The 13,703-nt window shown below is 54.9% G+C and overlaps 1 protein-coding gene across 4 annotated transcripts in view; it reads right to left on the bottom strand.

Annotated features, from left to right (window-relative positions):
- Positions 1–13,703, bottom strand: part of phactr2 (phosphatase and actin regulator 2) — a 34,389-nt gene that overhangs the window by 3,854 nt on the left and 16,832 nt on the right. For 3 of the 4 annotated variants that reach the window (XM_023833724.2, XM_023833727.2, XM_023833725.2), the window contains 8 exons: positions 8,406–8,579; positions 5,651–5,725; positions 5,305–5,445; positions 3,686–3,904; positions 2,518–2,956; positions 1,655–1,827; positions 732–888; positions 389–444 (listed from right to left, as the gene is read on the bottom strand). In XM_023833724.2, the coding sequence (XP_023689492.2) occupies positions 389–444; positions 732–888; positions 1,655–1,827; positions 2,518–2,956; positions 3,686–3,904; positions 5,305–5,445; positions 5,651–5,725; positions 8,406–8,579 (1,434 nt within the window). The remainder of the gene's footprint in view (positions 1–388; positions 445–731; positions 889–1,654; positions 1,828–2,517; positions 2,957–3,685; positions 3,905–5,304; positions 5,446–5,650; positions 5,726–8,405; positions 8,580–13,703) is intronic. The other variant, XM_023833726.2, reaches the window with a different exon arrangement.

The following is a 13,703-nucleotide window of genomic DNA, read 5'->3' as shown; positions in this document are numbered from 1 at the left end:
CTGCAGAGGTCCATGTGACCTGTAAAACCTGACCTGTCCCATCTTCTGCCTTAATGAAGGTGGCCTCCATTCCTGCTTATCACTTCACCTTCAACCACCAAAGCAGGGTCCCTCTACAGCACAGAGACTGAGCATCGAGCTAAATCTCCAAGCAGAGCTGAACCCACGGGGGCGAGGCGGCCATCGCCCTGCCGGGCGCTGAGAGACTTGTCCTTGGGCCTTCAGCAGGTTCTCAGGAGAACGTTGAGCTAAAGTTTCTCCAGAAGGTTCATCTCGCTTCTCGACCACGGTAATGACACATCACACTTATTGTTCTATCAAAGGGGAGTTTCCCATCTCTGGGACGGGGGCTGTGTCCGTGCCCCCGTGTGCGTGTGCAGCTCCTTACGTTTCAGGATGTTTCTCTGCTCCAGCTCCTCCGTCGTCGGCCTCTGACTCAGGCGCCTGCGGGATGATCGGCGAGAGCATGACTCACATTTCAGTTAAAAATAAAACTGGAAAAGGCCAGGACTAATACTGGTGGCAAAAATTCTGATCAGCACCAGTTTGAGGTGCCGCTAACTCTGAAGATCTCAAAAATTCGCCCCCCCCCCAACCTCCTATGGCTGTGTTTGGGACAGAGCTGCACACTAGACATTCAGGAGCACATTCTCAGACAGTGGAGACAGCAGGAGGAGAGTGGGGTGTTCCCGCACTGCTTAATGAGTCCCCCCCGCCGGCCACCCCCCTACCTGACCAACTTGCAGCCGATCTGCTGCCTCAGCTCCTGCCGCTCGCTCATCGACGTGCGAGGGAGGATGTTCTTCTCTTCCAGCTCCCGCTTGCTGGGCCGGTTTCCCAGCTTGATGGCCAGCGTGTCCCGGCGGCGGATCTTACTGGCCAGGGAGCCTGAGTGAGGAAGAGAGGGGATGCTGATATAGGGGTGGGGCTCTCAGAGGCAGAGAGGGGTGGGGCTCTCAGAGGCAGAGAGGGGCGGGGCTCTCAGAGGCAGAGAGGGGCAGGACCCTCAGGATAGGAGGGGGCGGGGCTCTCAGAGGCAGAGAGGGGTGGGGCTCTCAGAGGCAGAGAGGGGCGGGGCTCTCAGAGGCAGAGAGGGGCGGGACCCTCAGGTTAGGAGGGGGCGGGGCTCTCAGAGGCAGAGAGGGGTGGGACCCTCAGGATAGGAGGGGGCGGGGCTCTCAGAGGCAGAGAGGGGTGGGACCCTCAGTATAGGAGGGGGCGGGGCTCTTAGAGGCAGAGAGGGGCAGGGCTCTCAGAGGCACAGGGGGCAGGACCCTCAGGACAGTATGGGGCGGGACCCTCAGGACAGGAGGGGGAGGAACGCTCAGAAGCAGGGGGGCTGGACCTTCACACGTGGGGAGGGCGTAGGACTCTTAAGACAGCCGTGCTAACTATGCTTTAACGACACAAAGACATACAGCACAGAAGCATCACGCTTCACTGACATGTGTATCATATCGGGCTCTGACACCAACACGGTTCTAGTGGAAAGGCAAGGTCAGGTCATGGCCGGGGTACAGGGGCACAGACGGGGCACAGACGGGGCATGGACAATCAGTCAGAGTATCGGACATTTAACACTGAGAGCGAGGGAAAAGAGAGCGAGCGCCCCCCCCACAATGCCCCACTCCCCCAGGCTCAGGGAGCAGCCTACTTGAGCTGTGCTCATCCTCGTCATCCTCTTCCTCCTCGTCCTCCTCACTGCGGTACAGTGTGGACCTGTCCGAATCCGAGTCGCTGATCTGGCTCTCCCTGCTGTCGCTGGGGATGGTCTCTGGTGGGGCGTCCGTGATACGGGCCTGGAGCTTCACGTCGCCCCCTGCTGGCCTGGAAGACACAGAACAGCCTGTGTCACATCTGCTTGTCCAAAGCAGGTGGGGCTGGGCTGGGTGGGGGGGGGGGGGGGAGGAGGCTGTGGATTTGTTGTCAAATGCATGCCCCCCCAGCAATGGCAGGGGGTATGAGGGGTAGCAACAATCAAGCAGCGGGGAGCTGATGGTTTAGGGTTTCAGATTCTCTGAAATGAACTGCAAACATGCCAATGAACATTCTTTGACACCCAATCAATTTAGATTTTGCCATTTAAAATGTTGCACATTTTATTGGTCATATTCATGCACCGGAGCCAGTTTTAAATGGGCCAAACAGCGCCCCCTATGCCCCATGTGTGACCCTGCACTGTCCGAGGCCTCGTCGTGTCTCCACCGCTACCCAGCTCATTACCCCACTGCTGCTAGTCATGAGTGAAATAAAATAATAATGATAAAATAAGGATAAGGAATGATTGTAGATGTTTAATTATTCACTAATAAATGTGTACGTGCACAATATGGCCCCGTGAAGTCACTGTTCTGCTCCTCTGTGTGAAACGACCTTTTCCCCGAACGTGTCCCTAACCACTCTCCCTGCAGGCAACCTGCAGGAACCCTGACGAGTCTCTGGATGGCGCTGAAGCTGCCTTCCTGATGAACAGCTTCTCCTCGGACCCCAGGACGCCAGTCAGGTTATCAGACTTACGGATGGGCCCCCTCTGGGACTGGGTGCGTCTTGCTGGACTCGCTGGCCACGCCCCCATCTTCATCTGGGCCTGGTTGCTCCTCTAGGCAGTTGTAGAACTTCTCATTCTGGGAGTCCGTGACAGATGCTGCATCCTCCACGTCCTGGTTCACCTTGCTGCCCGATTGCGCTGATTGCCCCTCTTTGGCTGGCTCCTCCCCCGCAGCCGGACGTGGCTTTTGATTGGCTGCTCCATCGTCCCCGGGAACGGCCTTGGCTCTGGCGGGGGTCTTTGTGGTACCTGAGGGGTCCTCTGCCCTCCTGCCGCCCTTCTTCCTAAGACCTGTGCCGTCAGTGTCTTTTGGCTGCCGGTGTGCCCCCCCAGAGGGGCCAGATACCGGTCCTGACTGGGGGGGGCCCTTTGACGCCCCTGCTGATTTCTTTGCTTGGGTGGGTTTGGCTAAGAGGGGGTGAAAACAAACAATTTCTGTTAGAGCCAATCACTGCTACAAGTATAGACTAATCAGGCGAATTATTTAAGAAACAACATCTGCACCATGCGCACGCATTTTAACAGGAACGTGGACAGCAGCTCCGGTCGTCAAACGAGCTTAACGTCCCGACAGTCCAAGCTACTTGATGGCGAACCATGCAGTGATGGACCCACAGAACACGCGCCGACGCAGCACACATGCGGATTCACCTGCACAAGGCCGCAGTGCACAAGAGGCAGTGAAGACGTCACGGGTAACAGGGCAGTACGTGATCCTCCGTGTGAGAAGAGACACATGCGTGTGGGAGTCATGCGTGCCCACAGACACGGTTCAGTGACACAGAACACAGAAACAGGCGGCTTGAGAAAAACAGAAGGGAGGGTTTGGTTTCCGTGCCGATCCGCCGAAATGGAGAAGTGGCCGCTGCACACACAGCGGACAGAAAGCACTATGCTGCTCACTTCCCCCTTTCTTGAAGGAACCCCCCCCCCCCCCCCCACTTTGGCGGCCATCTCAGACGTGCAAAGACGCGAGCCCCCAGAACCCCACAAGGACCAGGTCCAGAATCCAGAACTCAGCGATGGCCCATCATGAAGGTGGGGGGGGGGGGATGGTAGGGGGGGGGCGGGGGCAGAAGTGGATCCAATCACCATGCAAGCAGGCCAGCCCTCGCAGAGGCCGCCTCCCATACTCACCGTTGCCGCGGTTACTGTTCCGCGGGTTGCCCTTAGGAGTCGGGGTCTGTTTGCCCCCACTCTTGCCCCCCTTTTTATCTCCACAGGCCGCGTCCTTCCTCGCCACCCCGCCTGCTGCCCCGCTGGGCGCTTTCGGGGGGGCTGCCTGGCCCTTTTTAGCAAGCCCATCCCGGGACCGGCACTGGGCCACCTTTGGGTCGGGCTTGCCCTGTTTCCTCTCTATGTGGGCACAGGGAAGGGGGGGTGGACAGATCAGCCAACGGAAAGGAGAAGACGCCTGTTTTCCCAGGCAAGGATGGTGCAGAGCGAGAATTTGACAGCCCCTACGCCACAGCACCCCCTGCTGACTCCGTATCCCCACCCCGGCCATGACCTGAACTTGCCTTTCCACTAGGATTAAATTCTCAGGGCGGACACAGGAATACGGCTGATGTCTGGGGTGAGACCTACGCTTAGCTGACGAGATTTTAATGATAATTGATCGAGTTATGAATTAGGGGTGGTCCTAAGCAAAATAACAGGCTTGTTAATTGCAGGAAAGGATGACATGTTGGTCACCCATGGGGGCGGGAGGCGGGGGGCGGGAATCCATTAGAGTCACTAACTATATTTAAATTTACTGATGGAAAATCCCGACAGAGCAGGGAAGACACATATGTGTGTGTTTGTATGTGTACGTGTGTGTATGTGTGTACGTGTGTGTGCCTGTATGTGTGTACGTGTCTGTATGTGTGTGTTTGTATGTGTACGTGTGTGTGCCTGTGTACGTGTCTGTATGTGTGTGTGGGGCAGCCAGTTCCCTCAAACATGTTCATGTCCAGCCAGCGTCTGCAGATCAAAAAGCTGTACGAGAGAAGTGAGATGACTTTGGTAATTCTGCTCGGATTGGGAAAGAACTCCAGCAGTCGGAAGGACGGCAGAGGAGCCGTTTCTGCTTTCGGGGGAACGCCTGGCCGCCTGACCCTCTGCTCGCTGGAGCCTGTTCAGGCTGCGGATGTCAAATCCAGGGGTGTTTGGGGGCGGATCTTATGGGGGCTTTTCTGTCAGTCAATTCCCCCGCGGGTGACCGGCACAGGAGCCTGCAGAGGTGGGGCATAAGGCCTCTGCATACACCAGGAACCCGGCAGAAACAGCAGGAACCCGCCAGAAACAGCAGGAACCTGCTAGAAACAGCAGACAAACGCAGGGGAAACGCCAGGGCCCCTATTTCATATGCTGAACAGATTAGCTGTTGGAAGCTCTACTGGGACCAGAAATGTGGAGAATTGGCCATTCGCTTAGCAGATGTTTTCATGCAAAACAACATACGTCAGGGTCAGCCAGCCCCTGAAGCGCTTCGGGGCTAAGGGCTCAAATGACTCAGGGATTTGAACCTTCCTGTCACAGGTACAGGGGCCCGAACCCGCTGAGGCACACAGAGACCCCTTCACAGGTGCCGGCGGGAACGGAGCTTCAGGACGAGTCAAACAGCAAACGAGATTTAGGAGCCCCGAAAACACGCGGCCCTCAGCAACCTGCTGCAGACGGAGCCGCTGAGATCGTCCGAGGACGTCCCAGACGGATCGCAGACCACAACCATCAAGCAGACCGCCGCTTTGCTTGAACGGAGCGCCCCTTACCCGTTCTGTCGTCCTCCTCGCAGGGTGCAGGTGACCCTGCCTTCTCTGCCGCGGAGTCTGGGGCTGCCTCCTCTGGGGGGGCCGTCTCCACAGTGACAGGGGCCGTGTGCCCATTGGACGTTTCACAGTTCACCTGCTCATCTGGAAAGGAGGGGGTTCGAGTGTTGGTGGGCAACACCAAAACTCACCGAAACGCTACGCACAAGCAACCCGCCAGTAAGGAAGGTGCTCTCAGGACACCAAAAGCCCTCCTGTGGACCTTGAGAACCCCCTTCACGGGGGGCATCCTTTGCCGTGGCATGTCACCTCCCTGCTGGGGAACCTCGGCACGGCACGGCAGGCTCACCTTGGTCCGGAATCAGCACGCCCCTGCGGATCAGCTCCTCGCGGCTCTGACGCATGGAGATCTTCCTCTCCAGCACTGGGAAGGAGAAGGAGGTGGGAAACATGACACAAGGTCACCATGACCATCATGGGCAGCACCAGCGCCAAAGGGTGGGGGGGGGGGGGGGCTCGACCTCAGCCTGCCAAAAGGGCTCAGATGGACACGCCTAAGAAGAATATTAACAGAAACACCATAAATGATGGAGTCCCACAAGCTGAAGCTGCCTGTCAGTCACATGCTGTGAATCACCAGACCTGCCGCCGGATTGTTAAGGCACTCTGTGTTGTCATGGAGACCCGTCACCAAAGCGGCATGTCATTCGCAGCCCTCAGATGCCTATAGAAGCTCCGCAGCCAGCAGTGTGGATGAAGGAAGCCCTTCTGAAAACCTCAATTCCCGTATTATTGGGGTCCCTGGAGTTACACCCCCACCCCACCCCCCCCCCCCCCCCGACACCCCCCTGACCAGCCTGGCACCCTCATCACGACATTGCATGAGTGTCGCCACGTCCGGATCCGAGTCACGTCTGAACTTACATATCAGAACGGAATCTGATTATGGGCCAAACCCAGCTCTGGTCCTGGACCATCAACCCCCCCCAGATCAAAAATAAAGGGAATTTGAAATAAACAAACGCGTTTCTCTCAGTGCCACCTGGATGGACTTTTGGGATTAATGTTTAAATATATTTAATAATTACTGTGGGGAGGCACTGCTGTGAAAGCGTAAATGTGTCAGGAGTTGGACTCCCATACGGCCACTGGTAGGGTGCGGCCACGCCCCCTTTATAAAGGCAGCCAATGAGAGCCGGACGTGATGCGCTCTGAGCCCGCCCCTAGCAGCGGCTCTCGGGGGCCTCTGGCATGTGCCTGTGCTCAGGCAGCCAGGCCTGGCTATCGGATGCTGGGCTCCAGCTCAGGCCTGCATAAAGACGGCTTTATGTGGCAGCCCATCGCTGGCTGCCTTACAAAAGCAGCTCATTAACGACCTGGCAGCGTGTGCCTACGGCGGGTTCACCCGAGGGCTGTTCGCGTACCGCCATTCGGCCCAGACAGCCCACTGCAAGAATGATCATCATCATTGTTATTATCGTTGTAGTTGTTGTATAAGAGATGGTCTTTATATCTTCAGCCCTGTGACTCAGCCGAACACGTTCCTGAACCCTTAATGACCACGCCCCCTATATGTGGCTGGGCCAGTCTGCATTAGAAATGGCTGATCGGGGCACAGAAACGCACCATCAGTGTGAACCGTCAAGCTAAGAAGTGGCAAAATGAAGCATTTTCCATCCGAAAAAGTGCAAAACCTCCGCTAGACGACACCCTCTACTAGTCGGCCGTTGATAGATGGTGTTTATAAGTGATGCCTCTGGCACAGGACCGCGGGAACTGCGTGATGAGCATCACCACCAGCTCTTCTCAGAAATCCATAATGGCCGACGGAAGGCCGTGAAGATCACATGACAATTCAAATTACAGGGAGGTTATGGAGCCGTCTCTGAGCTGGAGCCGGCTTGACGGGTCGAGACGGAGCTGGTCTTTACGGCGCAGATTAAACCACCATAGAGCATTAGGTTTGCCGCTAGTATCATCACCAAAACCAGGAAGACACACTCACACCCCGGAAGAAGGGCACGAACGCACGTACACCTGTGTGGAGAGGCACCTAGCAGCACAGGGGCACAGACTGATGCCACACGGGCAGCACAGGGGTGCAGACTGAGGTCACACGGGCAACTAGCAGCACAGGGGCGCAGACTGAGGTCACACGGGCAGCACAGGGGTGCAGACTGAGGTCACACGGGCAACTAGCAGCACAGGGGCGCAGACTGAGGTCACACGGGCAGCACAGGGGCACAGACTGAGGTCACACGGGCAACTAGCAGCACAGGGGCGCAGACTGAAGTCACACGGGCAGCACAGGGGCACGAACGCACGTACATCTGTGTGGAGAGGCTCCTAGCAGCACAGGGGCACAGACTGATGCCACACGGGCAGCACAGGGGTGCAGACCGAGGTCACACGGGCAACTAGCAGCACAGGGGCACAGACTGAGGTCACCCGGGCACCTAGCAGCACAGGGGCACGGACTGATGCCACACGGGCAACTAGCAGCACAGGGGTGCAGACTGAGGTCACACGGGCAGCACAGGGGCACAGACTGAGGTCACACGGGCAACTAGCAGCACAGGGGCGCAGACTGAGGTCACACGGGCAGCACAGGGGTACAGACTGAGGTCACACGGGCACCTAGCAGCACAGGAGCACAGACTGAGGTCACACGGGCACCTAGCAGCACAGGGGCACAGACTGAGGTCACACGGGCAACTAGCAGCACAGGGACACAGACTGAGGTCACACGGGCACCTAGCAGCACAGGGACACAGACTGAGGTCACACAGGCACCTAGCAGCACAGGGGCACAGACTGAGGTCACACGGGCACCTAGCAGCACAGGGACACAGACTGAGGTCACACAGGCACCTAGCAGCACAGGGGCACAGACTGAGGTCACACGGGCACCTAGCAGCACAGGGACACAGACTGAGGTCACACGGGCACCTAGCAGCACAGGGACGCAGACTGAGGTCACACGGGCACCTAGCAGCACAGGGGCGCAGACTGAGGTCACATCCGCTTACTCACAGCTGGGGCAGTATATTAAAAATACGCATAATCACCATGAAGGCCACGTTCTCTATCAAACACACACTAACCTTTGGAGAGGTCCTGAAACTTCTCGCTGGTCTTCTTCTTGCGCCATTTCCACGGCTTGAAGATCTTGCCGAGCGATGAGAGTTTGCCCTTCTGCTTCAGCGGTGGGGTCTGTGCCCCCGTGCCCCCGACCACCACGTCCGAGTTGGCCAGGGAAGGTTTCTCCAGCCCATCGACTGAAAGGGAAGCACCGCAGCCATCTGTAACTCGTTCGTCTTTCCCACTAAGCGTCATTCAAAAAATACATGCAGGTTTAGTATGAGCTGGAGAATTGTGGTATTAGAAGAAACCTACAAAGGGTGGGCGGGGCTTACATGGCCAATCACTGCACAGATTAACCCCACGGGAATCACTAAGGCAGCCAATGGGATTAGGAGAAAGTTCATGAGTGACATGGTGCGGTCACACCCCCAGACCTGGGTTTCTGGTTCCATTTCTCTCAGTAGAAAACACACAACATTTACTCATTTTGAACAGTCTGTGTCCCCTGCTATGGACACTATCCGCTGGAGTGATTTATTCACCCACAGATCTGCTGAGCTGGTGCAGCTAAAAGGTGTGAAAGACGCCCTCCCCCCCCTCCCCCCCCCCAGCCTGCAGCCTCTCGCTTAACGTCCACCCAGCTTTGGTAAGGACAGGAAGTGACAACAGAGCTGACTGTAAGCGGTCCTGCATCGAGCCCCCCCCCCCCCCCCGCAGCCGGACATGGGCAGGGCAGCCCGACACCCAGCAGCAGCTACTGGCCACAAGCAGAGAGCGGCTCAGTCCGTCACACGGTGCCTGGGCCTCCTCCTGCACCTCCTCCCTCACCTCCTCCTAACTAAGCAGCATGAGGGACGCTTCCCACGGGGTTTATTTAGTACTGATCCTAAGTATAACTGCAACCCGATCCCTGGGACCCAGTGGAAGGTGTGATAATGTCATCAGTTTCCTCGACCTGATACCTACACCACACACGCCTATGGGGGGGGGGCACCTGCGCAGGCAGAGCAATACTGATGTCCGATGCACTTACACATCGCTAACGTACACGGCAAAGACACAAGTCAGTCAGACAATCACTAAGCCGACGCTGGGATTTGAACCAGCCACCTTCTGATCACAGATCACACATCACACGGCACATGTACTCAGGCTCATCTAGGAACTCTCCTTCCTCTTCAAGGTCCTGCATTGTCCTGGAAAACTTCCCGGAAAGAGCAGCTTCCAGACCGGTGTTCCCCGGCACACGGAGAGCGCCGCGTAAATCAACAGGCTTTTAGCTGATTAATTCTGCTGTTATTTTCCATTAAACCTCCCCCCAGAATAAACGTCCAAGATAAAATACGGCCTTAAATAAAAAGGCACAGCAAATGTCACCTCCACAGCGGTACCAACAGCCGCTGCCGGAGGGGCGCCGTGAAAATCACCGACAAACCAACGGCTCCGAACGGAAACTTCTAGTATTTTCCGTGCCGTAAATTCTAGTGGGCTCCACCGCGAGGAGGTGGCAGAGTCAGCAAGCCTGGGTATGCGGGGAGTTACAAAGGGATCACAGGTTAAGGCCTAAGGTCTGCAGGTCACTGTGCGGAGGTGCCGGACCGACGCCCAGCAACGACGCATTATCAGAGCAGCCGTGAGAACACGGGCTGCACGGGGCCACACGCCACCCACACGCCAGTCTGTGTGCGACGGGACAGCTCCGGATGAAGCCAAACATACGGGTCATTTCTCAAAGGTGCATCTTGCAGAAAATAAACAGTTACAGCTGCTTTATCCAAACATCTGGATAAATATCAGCCAGTCCAGCTTCTAACGTGAGCCGAGGTCAGACCTGTGAGGGCCCCCCAGGCAAGAGCGGCATCAGTATAAAGCAAATGCAACCCAAAGCAAAGCTGTGTGATCACTGAGGACAGGGGCTACAGAACAGCTACCGCCCCCTAGCTGCAGCTGAAGGGTATCATTCAAATTGCAAGGCGGTGGGGAGTTCCACGACACAGCTCCTGTCTGGAACCTTCCAAGGCCATCTGGTCCATCGAGAAGAGCCAGTTAAGAAGGAGGCCCCCCCTGAAGGCCTGACTTATACATCCAAACGATGTTTATTGTTAGATAAATTTGATATCCATGTGGATGTGAGAAAACATCAATATTGGATCCATCAGAGACCCCCCCCCCCCCCCGCCAACCCCTCCTCCACTGGAACACGGAGGAAGAACTCCACTGGAATCCACTGCCCAGCTATGCTAAATCCCACCATGACACAAAATATCAGGGAAACTGCTCTTAAAATCGTGATCCTACATTTGAGCTGGATAAAGGGAAAGACAGTAATTAACACAATTAGATCTTCATGGAGGAAATGGCAATTAACACAGAGATAAAAAGCTATTGTCTGCACTGGACAATATTCCGGTCTTGTTAAACAGAAAATGTTAAAAGCAAATGAAAGAAAATGTAGAACGTTAAACACGAAACCAGGAGCTCCATCACTAACATCTTGTTTCCCTTCATCTGTAAGTCACCACGGACAGATAAGAAAAAATCAAAACTGACATCAAATTGACTCGGTCTTGCTTCTCTGACTCAAGAAACCTCCAAAAATCCCCCCTTTGGCTGCTGTAAACGGACACATCTGGCCTGCATTTACTGTTGGTTACTCAACTAAAGCAGATCACAGTAAGTAACAACAAGCATTGCTAGGAAGCAGGATATGAACCCACAACCTTCTGTATAAGTTCCTTAAATGCTATGTTTCCCCAAGTGAACACTGACATGACTGGTGACACACTGTCCACCATCTCTGCCCGGGGGGGGGAGGGGGGGGGGCAAAGCTTCCCCGCTTCCTCCATCTCACTCTGCTCCGTCTACCATCTCGGCCGTTCAGTCCACAGAGGGCAGGGAGGCGCACTGCCATCGCGGGACACGCTCGCGGCCCCAGAACAAAACGGCCCTTCTCTTCGTACTGGGGGTGCGTTATTAATTAATCACACCCACTATTCAAGCTGAATAGCAGGGGGAGGAGAAACACGATGATAGAATGCACTAGAAGGAAAGCAAGGCGACCCCGAGAGGGCCCGCGTCGGCCCCTCAGACGACCCCGAGAGGGCCCGCGTCGGCCCCTCAGACGACCCCGAGAGGGCCCGCGCCGGCCCCTGAGGCGACCCCGAGAGGGCCCGCGCCGGCCCCTGAGGCGACCCCGAGAGGGCCCGCGCCGGCCCCTGAGGCGACACTGACGGGTAGGGGCACTAGGCGGCCATTTTCCCTGATGCTTCCCAGAACACACCAGCAGGTATGAGCCCTGCACACTCAGCGGTCGCGGTGTCACACCCCCGCCTGTAACGGGACCGTCACTCTCACCCATCTTTCTGGAGTCGCGTTTGCGGAGCCGCGGCCATAGTCACTGCATGGGAGGCTAACACTCAATACTGCCTGATTTAAAATCACGACTAAAATAGACAGCTTAAGGTAAACATGGGCGACATGTCAGGACCCGTAGGTCGCTCTGGAAACTGTAAACCAAGCCCCCCTCCCGCCCCCACAGATTCAACTCTCAGCCCCCCCCCCACCCCCGGCTAAGGGGGCCCTGGTGACGATGCCACTCGGGTAGCTGGATGACGCTTAACAAACTCAAACATCTGCAATTAGCTGCTCCATTGAACGGTAATGAAGTTGGGGTGTCTGCTTTTCAGGCACCCCCCCCCCCCCACACACACACACACACACACACACACACGCATGCCTAATCCTCAGTATTGGGTTAGGGTGAAGCAGAGGGTTAGGGGGTCTGAGATGCCCCAACATGAGGCACAGCAACAGAGACCTCAGACTGTCACCATCACACACAGGGACAAGACGACGTCGTTTAATGCATGTCCAGTCTCCCGACTGTCCACCCAGAGCGCTGTCTGGAAAGAAATTCTGATCTTACAAACACACACACACACACACACACACACACACACAACCTAAAAACAGTCATTTCACAAAGATGCCAAGCTTCCAACAAGTCTGATATTTTTTTAAAAAAAGGTTCCACCATGCAAATGTTTACTGGAGGATGGTGTGAACAGAGAACAAAGCAGAGAATGTTCCATGTACGACGGCTTCTCTACCAAGATCAAGATGGCTGAAATCTACCAAAAACCAACAAACAAATTCTTCAGGGATAAGACCCTCAACCGTGCAAGGGGGGAGGGACAAGCCATCTTCCATTGAGATGTTCCTGAAAGCCCCCATCCCTTGAGGGCAGAGGGGGGGGGGAAGAGCTGCTCTGCTCGTTTCTCATAAACGTCTCTCAGATAATCTCGAGGCCCAGGGAAGTAACAGAGACCAGATGCTATTCCTGGACGAATCATTTGTTTTGAGCTCCACTTCCTACGAAATGCCCAGGCGGAATTCTTGAAATTCCTTCATAACAAATAGCACAACAGTGGATGTTTCCAAGAGAAGGGCGTCTACATGGAGCGTGCAGGAGACCCGAGACGGAGCTGCGGACGGGACCTTCTCAGGTGCACCTCCACCGCTCTTCCCAGTAGCACGCTGGACAATGACATTCCAGGGATTTTCCAGGCCAGGAACAGTGGCCTTCATTACTGCGGCTCTTCTACCCTAATAGGCAAAACACTGACAAAAGACAAACGTTTGGCTAAACAGCAAAATAGGGAGCACAGAGACACGTTTCATCTTTCGCACAGGTTTCCAGTTTATTTTTAACCAGAAAACATTAGTAGTCAAAAATATTTCTAATCCTTAGAACTGAAATCATGCCTGAGATCAGCAAGCAGAATCACTGGGTAACCAAAGACTGATGAAAATGTGCAGATCCCATTCGCCGGCACTGCAGGACACATCAAGTGGACTCATTAAAAAATTATAATAATAATAAAAATCAGTAAAAGGGAAAAGTTCAAATACATTCACAAAGCCCAAGTGATCTTCAAAGACAAGTGCAAACGACATAACTGTATAATTCAAAGTTGCAAAAATCTAAATGTCAAAAATATAACAGAGAAAAAAATCCTGCTGTACTTTCAAATGAAATGTCAGACATTGTCATGCCGCCAGCCAACTTTCTTTGCGTAGCACCGATAAAATCAAGTAAATGGGATCAATTAACAATTATATACATAAACAAAACACAGAGAAAAGCAGGTGACGGACAGATGTTTGTCTACACTCAACTCACCCCAAAAGCCGACTAAATGTATAATTATCACTTGTATAAGGTGACAAAACCCTGGGCTGCACATTGATCAGACAAGACTGTGTGCAGACGGACAGTATTCCTGAGTAATATGGACTGGCATTAATAATGAAACATA

The sequence above is a fragment of the Paramormyrops kingsleyae genome, chromosome 3 (genome assembly GCF_048594095.1).
Source record: "Paramormyrops kingsleyae isolate MSU_618 chromosome 3, PKINGS_0.4, whole genome shotgun sequence".
Taxonomy (NCBI): Eukaryota; Metazoa; Chordata; class Actinopteri; order Osteoglossiformes; family Mormyridae; genus Paramormyrops; species Paramormyrops kingsleyae.
The sequence above is the reverse complement of the archived record's forward strand: the minus strand, read 5'-3'. Positions and strand labels throughout refer to the sequence as shown.